This window comes from Equus przewalskii, chromosome 29 (genome assembly GCF_037783145.1).
Source record: "Equus przewalskii isolate Varuska chromosome 29, EquPr2, whole genome shotgun sequence".
Taxonomy (NCBI): domain Eukaryota; kingdom Metazoa; phylum Chordata; class Mammalia; order Perissodactyla; family Equidae; genus Equus; species Equus przewalskii.
The window spans coordinates 46,633,783-46,648,840 of NC_091859.1; the positions used below are offsets into that span (position 1 = coordinate 46,633,783).

The 15,058-nt window shown below is 49.2% G+C and overlaps 2 protein-coding genes across 3 annotated transcripts in view; one reads left to right on the forward strand and one right to left on the reverse strand.

The window, feature by feature from the left end:
• Positions 1 to 8,410: 8,410 nt before the first annotated feature.
• KLHDC7B (kelch domain containing 7B) lies at positions 8,411 to 13,292 on the forward strand. Its single transcript, XM_008540653.2, has one exon. The coding sequence runs from the start codon at positions 8,536 to 8,538 to the stop codon at positions 12,148 to 12,150; it is 3,615 nt and encodes a 1,204-aa protein (XP_008538875.2). The 5' UTR covers positions 8,411 to 8,535; the 3' UTR covers positions 12,151 to 13,292.
• Positions 13,293 to 13,471: 179 nt separating this feature from the next.
• Positions 13,472 to 15,058, reverse strand: part of CPT1B (carnitine palmitoyltransferase 1B) — a 35,422-nt gene continuing 33,835 nt past the window's right edge. For both annotated transcript variants that reach the window (XM_070599351.1, XM_008540648.2), the window contains one exon: positions 13,472 to 13,780. In XM_070599351.1, coding sequence (XP_070455452.1) covers positions 13,623 to 13,780 — 158 coding nt within the window. In that variant the 3' untranslated portion in view covers positions 13,472 to 13,622. The remainder of the gene's footprint in view (positions 13,781 to 15,058) is intronic.

Here is a 15,058-nt window from a genome sequence, read left to right on the forward strand (position 1 = left end):
CCCATTACAGAAATGGACAGATCTGCACAGAAAAACAAGTATAAGAATAAAGAAATTGAACAGTACAAACCGCATACTCAATTTAAACGTTAAGTGTAGAGAACTTTGCATGTGTTTAAGCCCATGGAATATTTGCAAAGAATAATCATACTGGGCCAAAAACTCCCATACAAGTTGAATAAAGCGATATGATAGGACACATGATTTGATCAGTCTAAACCAATTCTAAACAAACGATAAAACAGTTTTTAAAAAAGAAAGAAACAGGGGCTGGCTGCATAGCCGAGTGGTTAAGTTCGTGCACTCCGCTGCAGGGGCCCAGGGTTCAGATCCTGGGCGACGACATGGCACCGCTCATCAGGCCACGTTGAGGCAGGGTCCCACATCCCACAACTAGAAGGACATGCAACTAAGATATACAGCTGTGTACAGGGGGGGTTTGGGGAGATAAAGCAGAAAAAAAAACAAAGATTGGTAACAGTTGTTAGCCCAGGTGCCAATCCTTAAAAAAAAGAAAAAGAAAGAAAGAAAGAAGGAAACAAATACTTAAAAATTAACAAATTCTCTTCTTAAAAAGCCCTGGATCAAAGAGAAACTCAAATGTGAAGTTACAAATTGTGTATCAAACAGTGCAGGGGCCACCCTGTGGCTAAGTGGATAAGTTCCGGGCCTCTGCTTTGGTGGCCCAGGGTTTTGCTGGTTTGGATCCTGAGCACTGGCATGGCATCAGTTGTCAAGCCATGATGAGGAGGCATTGCACATAGCACAATCAGAAGGACCTACAACTTAGACTATACAACTATGTACTGGGGGACTTTGGGGAGAAGAAGAAGAAGAAAACAAAAAAAACAGAGCAAAGGTAGATCCCTAAATGTGAAGTTACAAATTATATATAAAACACTGAAAAGGCAGATCCCTTCATACCCAACTCTATAGAACATAGCCAAAGCTGTATTCAGAGGAAAACATATAGCCTTAAATGACTTCATTAATGAAGAAAAATTTTAAATAAAACTTACTGTTTGTCTTAGAAATACTTAGTAATACAAACAGAAAAAAGAATAAAATAAACTAAAAGAATAAAACAGGAACCAACACAAACAAAATAATAGGATGAATAAATACAATAGCTATTTTTTAAAAGAAGACAATTAAGTAGATAAATGCTTTAATGAGCTTGATCAAGGGGGAAAAGTAAAAGTATACAAAATTAAGAATGAGAAAATGTGGGGCGGGCCCAGTGGTACAGCAGTTATGTTGGTACATTCCACTTTGGAGGTCCGGGGTTCACCTGTTTGGATCCCAGGTGCAGACATGGCGCCGCTTGTCAAGCCATGCTGTGGCGGGAGTCCCATATATAAAGTTGAGGAAGATGGGCATGGATGTTAGCTCAGGGCCAGTCTTTCTCAGCAAAAAGAGAAGGATTGGCAGCAGATGTTAGCTCAGGGCTAATCTTCCTCAAAAAAAAAAAGATGTGCCTCGAGCTATTAATGGATGTATGTTTTACATGGAGATAAATTATAATCCAGTTTTTAAATAGCTACTCAAAATTTTACACCACTTGAAATTAGATTTGAACAGTTTCGGTGGCCCTTTCTGTAAATTTATTTTGGAAGACGTTATGCATAGCATCTACCGCCAGAGGGCGCTCTGTACATGCTGCACCACCTGGCCCCTCTCCCTTCCCACTGATTGCTCAGTTTCTCTGTCAGTCAGGATTTGTTTTATCATCGTTGAAGTTTTTTGTAATATTTGGCAAGGAAGAGATTTACTTTTTCTTTCGATTTACTTTGTTCTTATTTTTCACAAATTTTAAAACTAATATATAAGGTATGTATGAGTTCTACCTTCAACATTACCATCTTTCATTGGAGGCGTCCTCCTTTTCTCCCACCTAAATGCTTCTAAATAAAACATAATAGATTTTCTTTGTTTCCTCAACTGTTATGTGTTCTTTGATTTCTTTCAGCAATGTTTTGTAGTTTTTGGCGTACAAGTCTTTCATCTCCTTGGTTAGATTTATTCCCGAGTATTTAATTATTTTAAATAGTATTGTAAATTAAATTGCTTTCTTAATTTCTTCTTCAGATTGTTTGTTGCTGGTGTATAGAAACACAACTGATTTTTTTTTTTCTTGAGGAAGGTTAGCCCTCAGCTAACTACTGCCAGTCCTCCTCTTTTAGCTGAGGAAGGCTGGCCCTGAGCTAACATCGTGCCCATCTTCCTCTACTTTATTTGTGGGACGCCCACCACAGCATGGCTTTTACCAAGTGGTGCTATGTCCACACCCGGGATCCAAACCGGCGAACCCCGGGTCGCCAATGCAGAACGTGCGAACTTAACCGCTGTGCCATCGGACCGGCCCCGAAACACAACTGATTTTTTGTGTATTGATCTTGTATTATGCAATTTTGCTGAATTTGTTTATTAGCTCTAGTTGCTTACTTGTTGATTCAATGTATAATTTTATATGTATAAGATCGTGTCATCTGTGACTAGAGTTAGTTTTACCTCTTCCTTTCGAATTTGGATGCCTTTTTCTTTTAGATTTTTAAATTTTTCGTTTTTCTCCCCAAAGTGCCCTGGTACATAGTTATGTATTTTTAGTTGTAGGTGCTTCTAGTTGTGGCATGTGGGACGCCACCTCAGCATGGCCTGATAAGTGGTGCCATGTCCGCGCCTAGGATTCAAACTGGCGAAACCCTGGGCTGCCAAAGTGGAGTGCACGAACTTAACCACTCAGCCATGGGGCTGGCCCCATGGATGCCTTTTTATTATTTTCTGGAGAGCTCTGGCTAGAACTTCCAGTACAATACTGAATAGCTTCAGTGAATGCAGCATTCTGTCCTTGTTCCTGATTTTAGGGAGAGGGAACATTTTCAATCTTCACCATTGAGTGTGATGTTAGCTATGGGTTTTTCTTAAGTGTCCTTTATCATGTTGAGGTAGTTCCCTGTAATTCCTAGTTTTCTGAGAGTTGTTTTTTTTTTTTTTTTTTTACCCTGAAAAGGTACTGAGTTTTGTCAGGTCCTCTTTCTGTGTCAATTGAGATGATAAAATCTTTTTCTTTTTCTTTTCTTTTCTTTTCTTTTTTTTGAGGAAGATTGTCCCTGAGCTAACATCTATGCTAGTTTTCCTCTACTTTGTATGCAGGACACCTGCCACAGCATGGCTTGATGAGCAGTGTGTAGGTCCACGCCTGGGATCCAAACCTGTGAACCCCAGGCTGCCAAAGTGGAGCATAGGAACTTAACTGCTACGCCACTGGGCCAACCTCTAAAGTGCTTTTTTCTTCTTTGTTCTATTAATGTGCTCTAGTATGTTAATGTATTGTAATCAGTGTATTACATTGATTGATTTTCTTATGTTGAACCGCTCTTACTTTCCTGGGATGAATCCCATTTGGTCACAATGTATAATCCCCTTAATATGCTGCTGGATTCAGTTTGCTAGTGTTTTGTTGAGGATTTTTGTATCTACATTCATAAAGGATATTCGTCTGTAATTTTCTTTTCTTGTGATGTATTCATCTGGTTTTGGCATCAGGGTAATGCTGGCCTCATAGAATAAGTTAGGAAGTATTCCTGCCTCTTCAATTTTTTGAAAGCGTTTGAGAAGGATTGGTGTTAATTCTTCTTTAAATGTTTGATAGCGTTCACCAATAAAGCTCTCTGGTCCTGGAATTTTCTTTGTTGGGAGGTTTTTGATTATTGATTCAACCTCTTGTTCTAAGTCTGTTGAGATTTTCCATTTCTTCTGAGTTTGTTTTGGTAGTTTGTGTGTTTCTAGGAATTTGTCCACTTCATCTAGGTTATCTAATTTGTTGGCATATAATTGTTCATAGTATTCTCTTATAATGTCCTTTTTTTTCTATAAGGTCGGTGGTAATGTTCCCACTTTCATTTCTGATTTTAGTTATTTGTATCTTCCTTTTTTTCTTGGTCACTCTAGCTAGAGGTTTATAAATTTTGTTGATCTTTGCAAAGAACCAACTTTGGTTTCATTGTTTCTTGTTTTTCTTTTAATTCTACATAAGACACTCAGAAAACCTGATTATTGTATAATAAAGTCAATGTTTATTTAGATATTCATGTACTCACCACTTGTTCTTTCCTTCTGGCATTCATAGTTCTTTCATCTGGTGTGATTTTCTTTTTTTTCTTTTTCCTTTTTTTTTTTGAGGAAGATTAGCCCTGAGCTAACTGCTGCCAATCCTCCCCTTTTTGCTGAGGAAGACTGGTCCTGAGCTAACATCCGTGCCCATCTTCCTCTACTTTATACGTGGGACGCCTACCACAGCATGGCTTTTGCCAAGCGGTGCCATGTCTGCACCTGGGATCCGAACCCCGGGCCACTGAGAGGCAGAACGTGTGCACTTAACCGCCGTGCCATCAGGCCAGCCCCTGGTGTGATTTTCTTTATGCCTGAAATATATAGTTTAGAATTTCCTTCAGTGAAGACTCTCAGTGTTCATTTGTCTGGAAATGTTTTTATTTTGCCTTCATTCTTTAAAGATATTTCTTGTAAGTATAGAATTTTAGATTGGTAGTTATTTTCCTTCAGCACATTGAAAATTTCATTGCATTGTCTTCTGACCTCATTTGTCTGTCATTGAGAAGTCAGATGTAAGGCTATCATTCCTTTGTAGGCTGTCTGTCTTTTTTCTCTTGTTCCTCTTGAGATTTTCCATCTTTTGTGTTTGCCACAGTTTTACTCTGATGTATCTTGGTATTCATTTCCTTTTCTTTCTCCTGCTTGAGATGCATTGGGTCTTTTGAATTGCTGAATTGTCTTCTATCAGTTGTCATCTTTATGACATTGTTTTCCACTCCCTGTATGTGGCAAATGTCTGCATCGATTTAGAATTTTTAAAAAATTTAAACTTACATTTGGACTGAATTTAGCAACTGATTTCAAGATTCAGACAGTGTATATTCTCCCCTTGGAATAAGAGGTGACTTTCATTATGCTTTGCTCTTTCTTCTCCTGCCCTTCCATGGTTTGTCCTTTTTTTTTTTTTTTTTTTGAGGAAGGTTAGCCCTGAGCTAACATCTGCTGCCAATCCTCCTCTTTTTTTTTTTTTTTTTTTGCTGAGGAAGACTGGCCCTGAGCTAACATCTGTGCCCATCTTCTTCTACTTATTATATGTGGGATGCCTACCACAGCATGGCTTGCAAAGCAGTGCCATGTCCACACCCAGGATCCAAACCGGCAAACCCTGGGCCGCCAAAGTGGAATGTGCATACTTAACTGCTGTGCCACTGAGCCAGCCCCAAGGTTTATCCTTTTTTAAAGATTTTATTTTATGCCTCATTTATTACAAGACTCCCCATTAATATTTGTATTAAACTTCACAGCTACATTATCAATAATTATTTAAATAAGTTTTTCAATACCACATTTTAAAGTCATGTGCGTATTTTCTTCATCATTTCCATATTGTTGAATGCTTACATATTTTAACTTTTTCCACTATAAATCATATTGTATTATTTCTCTCTCTCTTTTTTTGGTGAGGAAGATTGGCTCTGAGCTAACATCTGTGCCGATCTTCCTCTACTTTGTATGTGGGACGCCTCTACACCATGGCTGATGAGTGGAGGAGGTCCACACCTGGGATCTGAACCCGTGAACTCTTGGCTGCTGAAGCAGAGTGCACGGAACTTTAACCACTCGGCCACAGGGCTGGCCCTAAATAACTTTTTTTGCATGTAAACTTTTCCCAAATCAGATGAATTCCTTCAGAGCTATTCCTTGTTGGGTGTAATGACTAAATCTGGGATTTATATTTTCTAAGACTTAAACATTATTCTAGATTTATTTACACATATATAAAAATGCACATATACTTTTAATATAAATAGGATTATATAATAATATTATATTCTTTGTTTTATATCATCATTGCTGATTATACAATATTTCTTTCTTTTTAAAAATTCCGGTAATAGAGAAACTCTACACTTGATGGGGTTTTCTACTTATGTATATTAGCTGTCTATTTGTATTCAGCTTTCCATTTGGAACTGTCTTCATTTCACTATGCTTTTCATCCACTAGATGTTCCAGAAAGGGCACAACTAGAACAATTATTTATGTTTCAAAACTTGTGTAGGTGATCCCATGTGCTTTTGAAGTTCTGTTACCTTTTCAGCAGTACTACATTTTTACTCTCTCTAGGAAGTTAGGAGGGCAAAACTCCCAAAATTTAGGGAGGTAGCATGTCCTCAGTCACCTTCCCAATAAGAAGTTTCTCCATGCAGGGCAGAGTTTTTCCTTTGATCTGGATTTTGGCAAAGGGGGGTGTTTTCTTTCCAAAGAGGATGGGACTAGACCCTTCCTTGGTCACCTGTGTGTCTCTAGGACCGACCATGGTTCTTAGCGCCTTGTGAAGTTGGTTGGGCTGATTTCCTATGCTCAGTTCCTCCACACTATGGTGTCCTAAGGTATCACTTGGTGGACACTTCTATTCTCTGACAGCAACCTGGGGCTTGGACTGACAAGAGGGAACTTCATGAAGCTGGGTGTAGGGGCTAGCCCTGTGGCCTAGTGGTTAAGTTCAGTGCATACCACTTCAGTGGCTTGGGATTGTGGGTTTGGTTCCTGGGTGTGGACCTACACCACTCATCAGCCGTGCTGAGGCAGCGACCCACATACAGAAAAATAGAGGAAGGTTGCCACAGATGTTAGCTCAAGGAGGATCTTCCTCAGAAAAACAACACCAAAAAAGAAGGTGGGTGGAGATACCTAATGGTGTACTGCATGGCCTATAAGGAGGTGTAGATGGGGGTGTCACTTCCATTGTCTCAAGGTCTTTGGACCCTAAACTTAACCCAGAGGCAGAGCCTGGAGCCAGGACAGAGATTAAGGGCAGTGTCCAGAAAGTCTGCCCCCAACTTGAGGTCCACCTTAAGGCATGGGCCCACCTTCCACCCTCTTACTGTCATCTAATATGCTTGCGGGGCGGGGGGTGCTGGGAGGCGACCAGATGGGTGAGATACTAAGGCTCAGCAGAGCCCAGGCTGGGTGCCAGGGCCACTTCCTGGCCATCTCCTTGCTGCCTAAGTAGGGAGAAGTCCTGTGTCCCAGAAGAAGGAACAAATACACATTGTGGGGGGCCCTGTCTTTGTCCCAGGGACTCCAGGCTCTTTTTCATGTCTGGACCCCACCTGGCACCTGTCCCAAGACTTACTCCTAAGATCAACTTAAGTGAGAAGCAGACAGAAGAGACAAATCTCTTCCTCAGAGAAACCAAGTGCTAGGGGGAGGCCAGGTGCATGCCCCATGCGAGCATCCACATGCCTGCCTGTGAGGGGCTTGAGTGCTGACAAGGAGGATGGGGATGGAGTGACTCGGCCAGAACTGAGATGAGACACCCAAAGGTCAGGCTGATAGAGCACGGGGGACGAAGGAGGGCTTCTAAAGGACCCTGGGGGCTGGCTGATGCGGTAAGGGGAGTAGGAGCAGACGGCTCAGGGCTCTCCAGGGGCATAGTGAGAGCAGCATCTGGGCAGTCAAGACAGTCCAGAGGGTGCAGGCAGTGGCCCAGGGGGTTCTAGAAGAGCCACGTGGGTTGCAATAAGCCAGGCCAATAAAGAGGGAAATACAACTTTTGAATTTTCTGTATTTCATTCATTTTTTCCTCTTGACAGCTTGGAAAATTCCTTTTGAAAACTCTATCGCATCTCTGCTGAACTCAGGGTAAGGAAAGTCCAGAGGCTGCTGGAGGAGCGGGTGTTGGGGCTTCAGCCTTGGCCCACCCTTAGTGCCCTTATGTATCCCGGAGAGAACAGTGCAAGCCTCCACTTCACCCTGTGGTGACAGGAGGTCACACCTTCTCAAGCTACCCGTCTCTGTGCTGGATGGTGCTTCCTGTCAGGACTCGTGCCCTCTCTGCTCTCCCTCCTCAGTCTGAGACCTGCCTGCAGGGTTGGCACCGCAGGGCATGTCTCCCCCATCCCCCCAGCCACCCTGTAGTGTGTTTCTGGGTTCTTGGGTTTCTGGTAATTTCATCAGGGCTGCATCATGTTGCTAAAGCCACAGATAACATCTCCCTGTGGGTAACTCTTCCCTGACAGAGCCCCCTGAGGCTGGACCCAGGCTCAAAGGAGAGACACTGGTGTCTGGGGTGAGTTTAGGGGTGTGAGGGTTGATTAGGTTGGTTGGGATACTGGAAGTGTTGAGGAACACTGCCATTTGCCACTGAAACCTGTGGGAAATGAGAAGGGGGCAGGAGCTGGGCTGGGGGGCCTGGAGAGGCCCCTGAGATCTGGAGCTTTTGCAGATTATGTTGTCTCCTGATATCTCCAACTAGGCCCTCCTGACAAACCCCCAAGCCTGGGTGGAGGCAGAGAGACTCACCTCCTCCCAGGCGAGGAAGAGTATCTAGCCCCCAGCACAGGTCCACCTTAACGGAGCAGCCCTCTGGGCGGGGCGTGTTGCTGATGTCATCTGTGCAGACGGCAGCCCAGGCCTGAGTGCAGGACAGGCTTGTGTGCAGCACACGCAGCTTCCAGCCTGCTGCCCCAGCTCCTCATGCTGAGTCTGCAGCCCAGCACCATGATCCGGGGTGCCTTGGAGCCTGACAGCCCTGGCTGGGGCTGGGATGTGGACGGGGACGACGACTGGGATGGCACCGTGCTGACTCTGCTGGCGCTAGCTGTGGTGGCCGCCACAGCACTGGCTTTGCACTGGTTCGGCTCTGGACAGGACCAGGAGGTGGCAGGACCAGTGTCCACAGCCCCCCAGGCCCAGCCTTCTCAGGCAGGAGGAGACAGGGGAGCCCTGCTCCCAAAGTACCAGGTCAGTGATGGCGTCGAGGGACCCAGCTCAGGGCAAGGGAAGTCAGACCTTCCAGGACACGACCAGGGGAGTCTGGCAGCAGCAGGAGCCCAGGATCAGGAGCCCACGGGAGGTAGAGGTCTGGCTGCCACAGCTGAACCGCCACTCAAAATACCTGGCGAGATGGCCAGTGGAAGGGCCTTGGGACAGCAGTATGGTACTGCCACCCCAGAAGCCCCCCAAGGTAAAGGACGTGAGCCTTTCAGGCCATGTGCTGCCCTCCTGGATAGGAAAAAATTAGGGGGGACACCTGCCCCCCTGCTGATACACTTCACCTCTCGGAGTCCTGGCAGAGAAGTGGAGATGCAGGTAGAGGCAGGAGGCGTCCGAGCCAAGGTGCCAGCTCACCAGGGCCCCGTCCACACAGAGAAACAGGACACCAGCCCCTGGCAACAAGGTGTGGGGACACATGGCTCACTGGGGAGAGGCCCAGGAAGCCGGCGGTGGCAGGTGGACAACAGCTCAGGAGATAGAACTTGCCAGCCCACAAAGCTGGACCCCCTATGCCTGGCCACTGTGGTGAGTGTGTGGGATACCGTGGATGCAGCCAGCAGCCTCTCTGCAAGCTCCCAGAGACCCCTTCTCCCCGAGGAGCTGCCGCCATCACACACCCTGCAGACCAGGCCCATAACAGGTGGCTCAGAGGTGGGGCCTGGGGAGAAGGGGCCTCTAATAGCCCCAGGCCTAGCCGTGGACTCAGGAGCCAAAGGTGCTGAGAGCAGGGAGTCTGGGCCCCAGGCCTCCAAGGAGTCTCAGGGGTCCCCAGCTTCCGTGGAAGGCTGGCCTTGGGCAAGAAAGGAGGTTCTTGTCACCAGGAGCTTCAGTCAGGCCCCAGGCTCCATGGGCCCATGGCTAGAGGAACCGCAGTGGGGACGCCCCCTCTTGTCCCAAGGGCAGGGAACCACAGAGGCCTGCAATGTGGGAAAGGCTGAGGCCAATGGCTCTGGAGACCAGTCTTTCTTCAGCTCAGGGCCGGGCAGGACAGAGAAGCCAGCGGGCCCAGGCATCAAAGAAGGGAGTGGATCCTGGCAAGGCCAGGGGGAACAGAGCAGTGCACAGGCAGCTGGAGGTCTGGGTGGAGGGAAGCCAGTCACAGACATCCTCAGCGACGCCCCTGCCCTGAGCCCTTCAGCCACCCTCCCCGCACACACCCCTAAGCATCCCCCACCCTCAGCTTCCCCGCCCACAGTACATCTGCACCGAGGTCTCTTTCCTGTAACCCCGACTCCTCCCAACTCGTGTCCTTCAGACTCTTTGCCCCTCAGGGTTAGCCAGGGTCCTGCTGAGGATGAAAATCTCAGAGCAGTGCCAGCCCCCGCCCCATCCCCTGCCCCAATCTCAGCCCCAGTTGCAGCCCCAGCCCCTGCCCCAGCTAGTGGGTCAAGACCTGCATCTCAGGAGCCCAGTGTGGCTCTCTGCCAGGGCAACCAGGAGGGGCAGATCTCAACCAGGTGGGGAAACCTTATTTCTATGGTTCTTAGGAGTCACCCCTTCCCCAGGCAAGAGAGGCCCCAAGGGAGAGCCTCGAGGGCAGCTCTGGAAAGCCTTAGAGATGCCAGCTCTTCCACACACTCTGAGAACAGAGAGTCTGGTTCTCCCCTTGAAGGGGCTGTCCCCACCCTGGAGGACAGGCACAGCTCCTCAGTCAGGATGGTTGCAGAGGTAGGCACAGGGGGTCTAGCTGGGGCTGGACGTCAGCCACAGCAGAGAAGCTCCGAGACGAGCAGGGCTCTCACCCCAGGCCCTCCCTCAGGCCCAGGAGAAAATGGAACTGAGGAGAAATGTCTGGACTCCCTACTGCCACCAGCTGCAATGCCCAGGACACCCTCACAGCCCCCTGAGCAGACACAGCCTAGTCCTGCACCCTCCCCTGCTGCGAGGTGGCACTCACAGCCTGTTCCCCGGCCACGGCCAAGGAAACGCAGCCTGTGTGAAATAGCCGAGAGCTCTGAGCGGGAGACCAGCCAGGAGGCCACAGGGCAACACCAGGGAGAGGCGCCAGTGGGGAGGCACAGCCCCCCAGGCAGTGGAGGGGGTCTCACAGAGAAGCAGAAAGAGGCCCGCAAACTCATGGTGTTTCTGCAGAGGCCCGGGAGCTGGGGGGTAGTGGAAAGGCCCTGGAAACCCAGCTCCCCAGCCTGCAAGCCGGCTTCAGCAGCAGCTCTGCAGCGGCGACTGGGTCTGGGCAGCTGCCTGGACGTCCTGGCCTTCGCCCAGCAGCACGGGGAGCGTGGCCTGGCCCAGGACGCCTATGCCTTGATGAGTGACAATCTGCTTCAAGTGCTGGGAGACCCAAACCTCTACCGAAGGCTGAGTGGGGCTGACCGGGAGCGCATCCTGAGCCTTCGGACGGGCCGGGGCCAGGCGGTGCTGGGGGTCCTTGTGCTGCCCAGCCTCTACCAGCTGAGCCGCTCGGGGCTCACAAGGGGCCCCCGTGGGGAGGAGGCTCCTGAGGCCGGGTCTGTGCCCCTGCTTCCTCGCATGCACCTGCACATGTTCAACCCCCAAGAGAACAGATGGCGGCGCCTGACACAGGTGCCTGAGGAGGCCCCGCTGAGGGGTTGTGCTCTCTGCACCATGCACAACTATCTGTTCCTGGCGGGGGGCATCCGTGGCTCCGGTACCAAGGCTGTCTGCACCAATGAGGTCTTCTGCTACAACCCTCTGACCAACATCTGGAGCCAGGTGCAGCCCATGCAGCAGGCCCGTGCCCAGCTCAAACTGGTGGCCCTGGATGGGCTTCTCTATGCCATCGGGGGTGAGTGCCTGTACAGCATGGAGTGCTATGACCCGCGCACAGATGCCTGGACCTCATGCGCACCCCTCCCTGCAGGCACCTTCCCTGTGGCACACAAGGCTGTGGCCTGCCGTGGGGACATCTATGTCACTGGGGGCCACCTCTTCTACCGCTTGCTCAGGTACAGCCCTGTGAAGGATTCGTGGAACGAGTGCCCCTACAGTGCCAGCCACCGGCGTTCCAGCGACATGGTGGCGCTCGGAGGCTTCCTATACCGCTTTGACCTGCTGCGGGGTGTGGGTGCCGCTGTGATGCGCTACAACACCGTAACAGGGTCCTGGAGCCAAGCTGCCTCCCTGCCGCTGCCTGACCCTGCTCCGCTCCGCTGCACAGTTCTGGGCAACACCATTTACTGCCTCAACCACCAGGTCACGGCCACCTTCATGGTCTCCGAGGGGACTGCTCAGTTCCAGGCCAAGGAGCTGCAGCCCTTTCCCTTGGGAAGTAAGGGGGTTCTCTGTCCATTCGTCCTGACTGTTCCCCCTGCAGATCCGCTGCAGAGTGCCCTCTGACCAGCTGCTAGAGCACCAGGAGAGCCAATGCTTTCCGGGGAGGCCCTGGGGCCAAGGGGTGGGAGGTCTGAGGGCAAGTGGGGCACAGGGAGGTGGCTGGGATCCAGAACTTTCTGTTGTTGTTTCTGGGACAACTTTCCTTTTCTTTTATAATAAGGCTGGTGATTTCCCCTGTCCACTCCCTGCCCCTCCCCTGAGAGAGCCCAGGTTCCCTGCCTCTGTGACCTGCTCCTGCCTTTATGACTCAGTTCTTGCCCCAATTCCTTCCCTGGTTACCCAATGCCTTGGCTCACTCACAACCCCTCCTCAAGGCAGAGCTCCCCTTCTCTGGGCTTCCACAAGCCAGGCTCCCCTGTCATAGTACCAACCACACTACCTGGAAATAATATGCCTGTGGGACTCCCCGGTACTTTGAGAGCCAGGTCACTGATGTGTACTGAAGGACCAGGACTTGTCCCACTGAGAAGCTCTGTGACTGCTGAGCCGAGGAAGGAGATGGCTGGAAACACATTGGTGCTTCCTACATTCTGACCCTAGGGCTCCAAGCTAGGCAAGCAGCCCATGAGTGGGCGGAACAGGGAACCAGGGGCAAAGAAGTCCCAGGAAAACATCCTTGCTTCTGGGACTTTCTGCCTGTCCTGAGGCTGTGGGGAGCCTGGCTTGGCTCTCCCCAGGAACAACTCGGTAGCCCTCCTTTGTCTGACTGGTCCTCAAGGACCTAGAGCTCTTATCTGTGAAACTGCTCTGCTGTCTGTAGCCCCTGCCCATAATCCCAGCCCAGACCTGGCCAGGACTACTTGGGCTTATGCCCTTCCGCATCGTTGTGGGGTCTCTCCTGCCTGCTCAGCCCCTCCAGAAGCCTGCCCCACTTCCCACCAATCCCCTTTTTCAATGAGACCTGGGTTTCTGCCTAGCTCTGCCCCTTATTAGCTGTGTGGACTTGGACAAGATATCTAACTTCGTTTTTCTCATCTGTGAAATGGAGATGATGAACATTTGTCACTCAGGAGAGTTTGAGAACATAAGATCACCTATGTGAGCACCTAGCACAGTGCCCAGGGTACATAACTGAATAAATAATGTTCCCCTTTATCCACTTTGGAACTACCATAGGAAGGTGAATAAATCTGAATATTGCTGCCTGTCCTGCCCTCTGACTTCGTTTGCCCCTGTTTGGAAACTTTTTTGCTTTTTATTCTATGCGTGGCACTACTGGCACTAAATATGTTTAATTCGTTGAAAGCATCTGCATCTCATACTTATCAGGTTTAGTTCACAAGATCTGATATGAAGCTGGGTAGGAAAGAGAGGCATCCTCAGGTTGTGCCTGAAAATAAGTTTATTGAGAAACGAGCACTGTGCAAACAGCTACATATTTGGGTCACTGTTACTCTGCCAGGCAGAAAGGCTGTCCCCCAGTAGCTTCTCCCCGTAGGCAAACGGCAGCATGGCGACCACGGCGGGGAGGGAGCCTACTGCTTGCGCGTGGTCTCACTGAGCAGCTCTTGCCAGTTCTTCTCCATCTCCTCCTTGCAGTTGAGAAAGGCGTCCTCCAGCCGCCGCATGGACTCTGCCAGTGTGGGGTTGGTACGCATCACCACCATGTCGTAGGCCATCCATGTGGCCTGCACTGCAACAACCAGACAGGCCCTGGTCATGCCACAGGGTAGGGCTGCAGCTCTGGGGCATCCTGGGGAGGGAAGGACACCTCCAACCATGCTCAGCATCCCAGGAACCTGACCCTGCTGAGTCACTCAGTTACTCTAAGGAGAGAAAGCTGATAGGCTATATGTTATAGGGCTCATAAAAACCCTTATTAAAACTGCTCCCTACATAAAGCAGTAATGAAACTTCTCTAATCTCACACAGGTCTTAAATTCTGGATACATCAGCCCATGACACTAAAAGGCTGGAGGCCAGTGTGATATGAAATGTCAGGAAAAATCAGAGCAAACACAGGTCCTTATCTATCCACAGCTCACAGCGAGTGGTTGCAGGGTGACTCCCAAGAAGTTATAACACCTACCCAAGTTCACACGCTCAGGTAGGGTGACCACTCCTAGTCCCGGAAGGCACTGAGCCTCATGTTACCTCTGTTAGTGGCCTGGGATGCCTGCCCACCTCCACCTGGGCACCTTTGTGCTTTCATTAAGGCCAGCCCAGGGGCTCTTCCTGCTGGGAAGGTTTGCTGTGGCCCATGTTGGCTGCCCTTTGGTGCTCACCACTGCACTGACAGACTTTCTTGCTCCTTCCCTTTGAGAGCAACTGGAGGGCCTGTGGGCCTATGGGTGAATGTGTGCTTCTTGCACAAATTCAACAGAAGCATGCAAAAATCCCACCTCTACATCCTCCTCTCTGCAGTACCCACCCCACTGGTGTGGTTCTACCCTCTACAACTAAGAAATACATGGGTTATCTCCCTTCTGCATGACAGCCAACCACAGTAAATACATCTCCTTCAAAATCCTCTTTTCAGGGGCTGGCCCCATGGCCGAGTGGTTCCGGGGCTCCACTTCGGCGGCTCAGGGTTTCGCTGGTTCGGATCCTGGGCGTGAACCTAGAATGGCTCATCAAGCCATGCTGAGGCAGCGTCCCACACAGCAGAACTAGAAGGACCTACAACGAGAATATACAACTGTGTACGGGGTAGGGGTGGGGGGCGCTTTGGAGAGAAGAAGAAAAAAATCCTCTTTTCTGGGCTAAGAAATACTGGATACTTTGGAAAACTATGTCCTCAAGGAAATTAACCAAAGAAGGGATAGGCAGAATGATTAACAATAAATGTACATGTATATCTACACACAACTGAGGTCAGCAGCGTGGCACACTCGAAGTTTTACAGAAAGTAACATCTGTTTGGCTAGGGAAAACCTGTTAGAAAAGGTATGTACAATATCTCAACAAATAC

What these genes read in the sequence shown, in the direction of transcription:
- KLHDC7B (XM_008540653.2), top strand. Translation starts at nt 8,536, where the DNA reads ATGCTGAGTCTGCAGCCCAGCACCATGATCCGGGGTGCCTTGGAGCCT.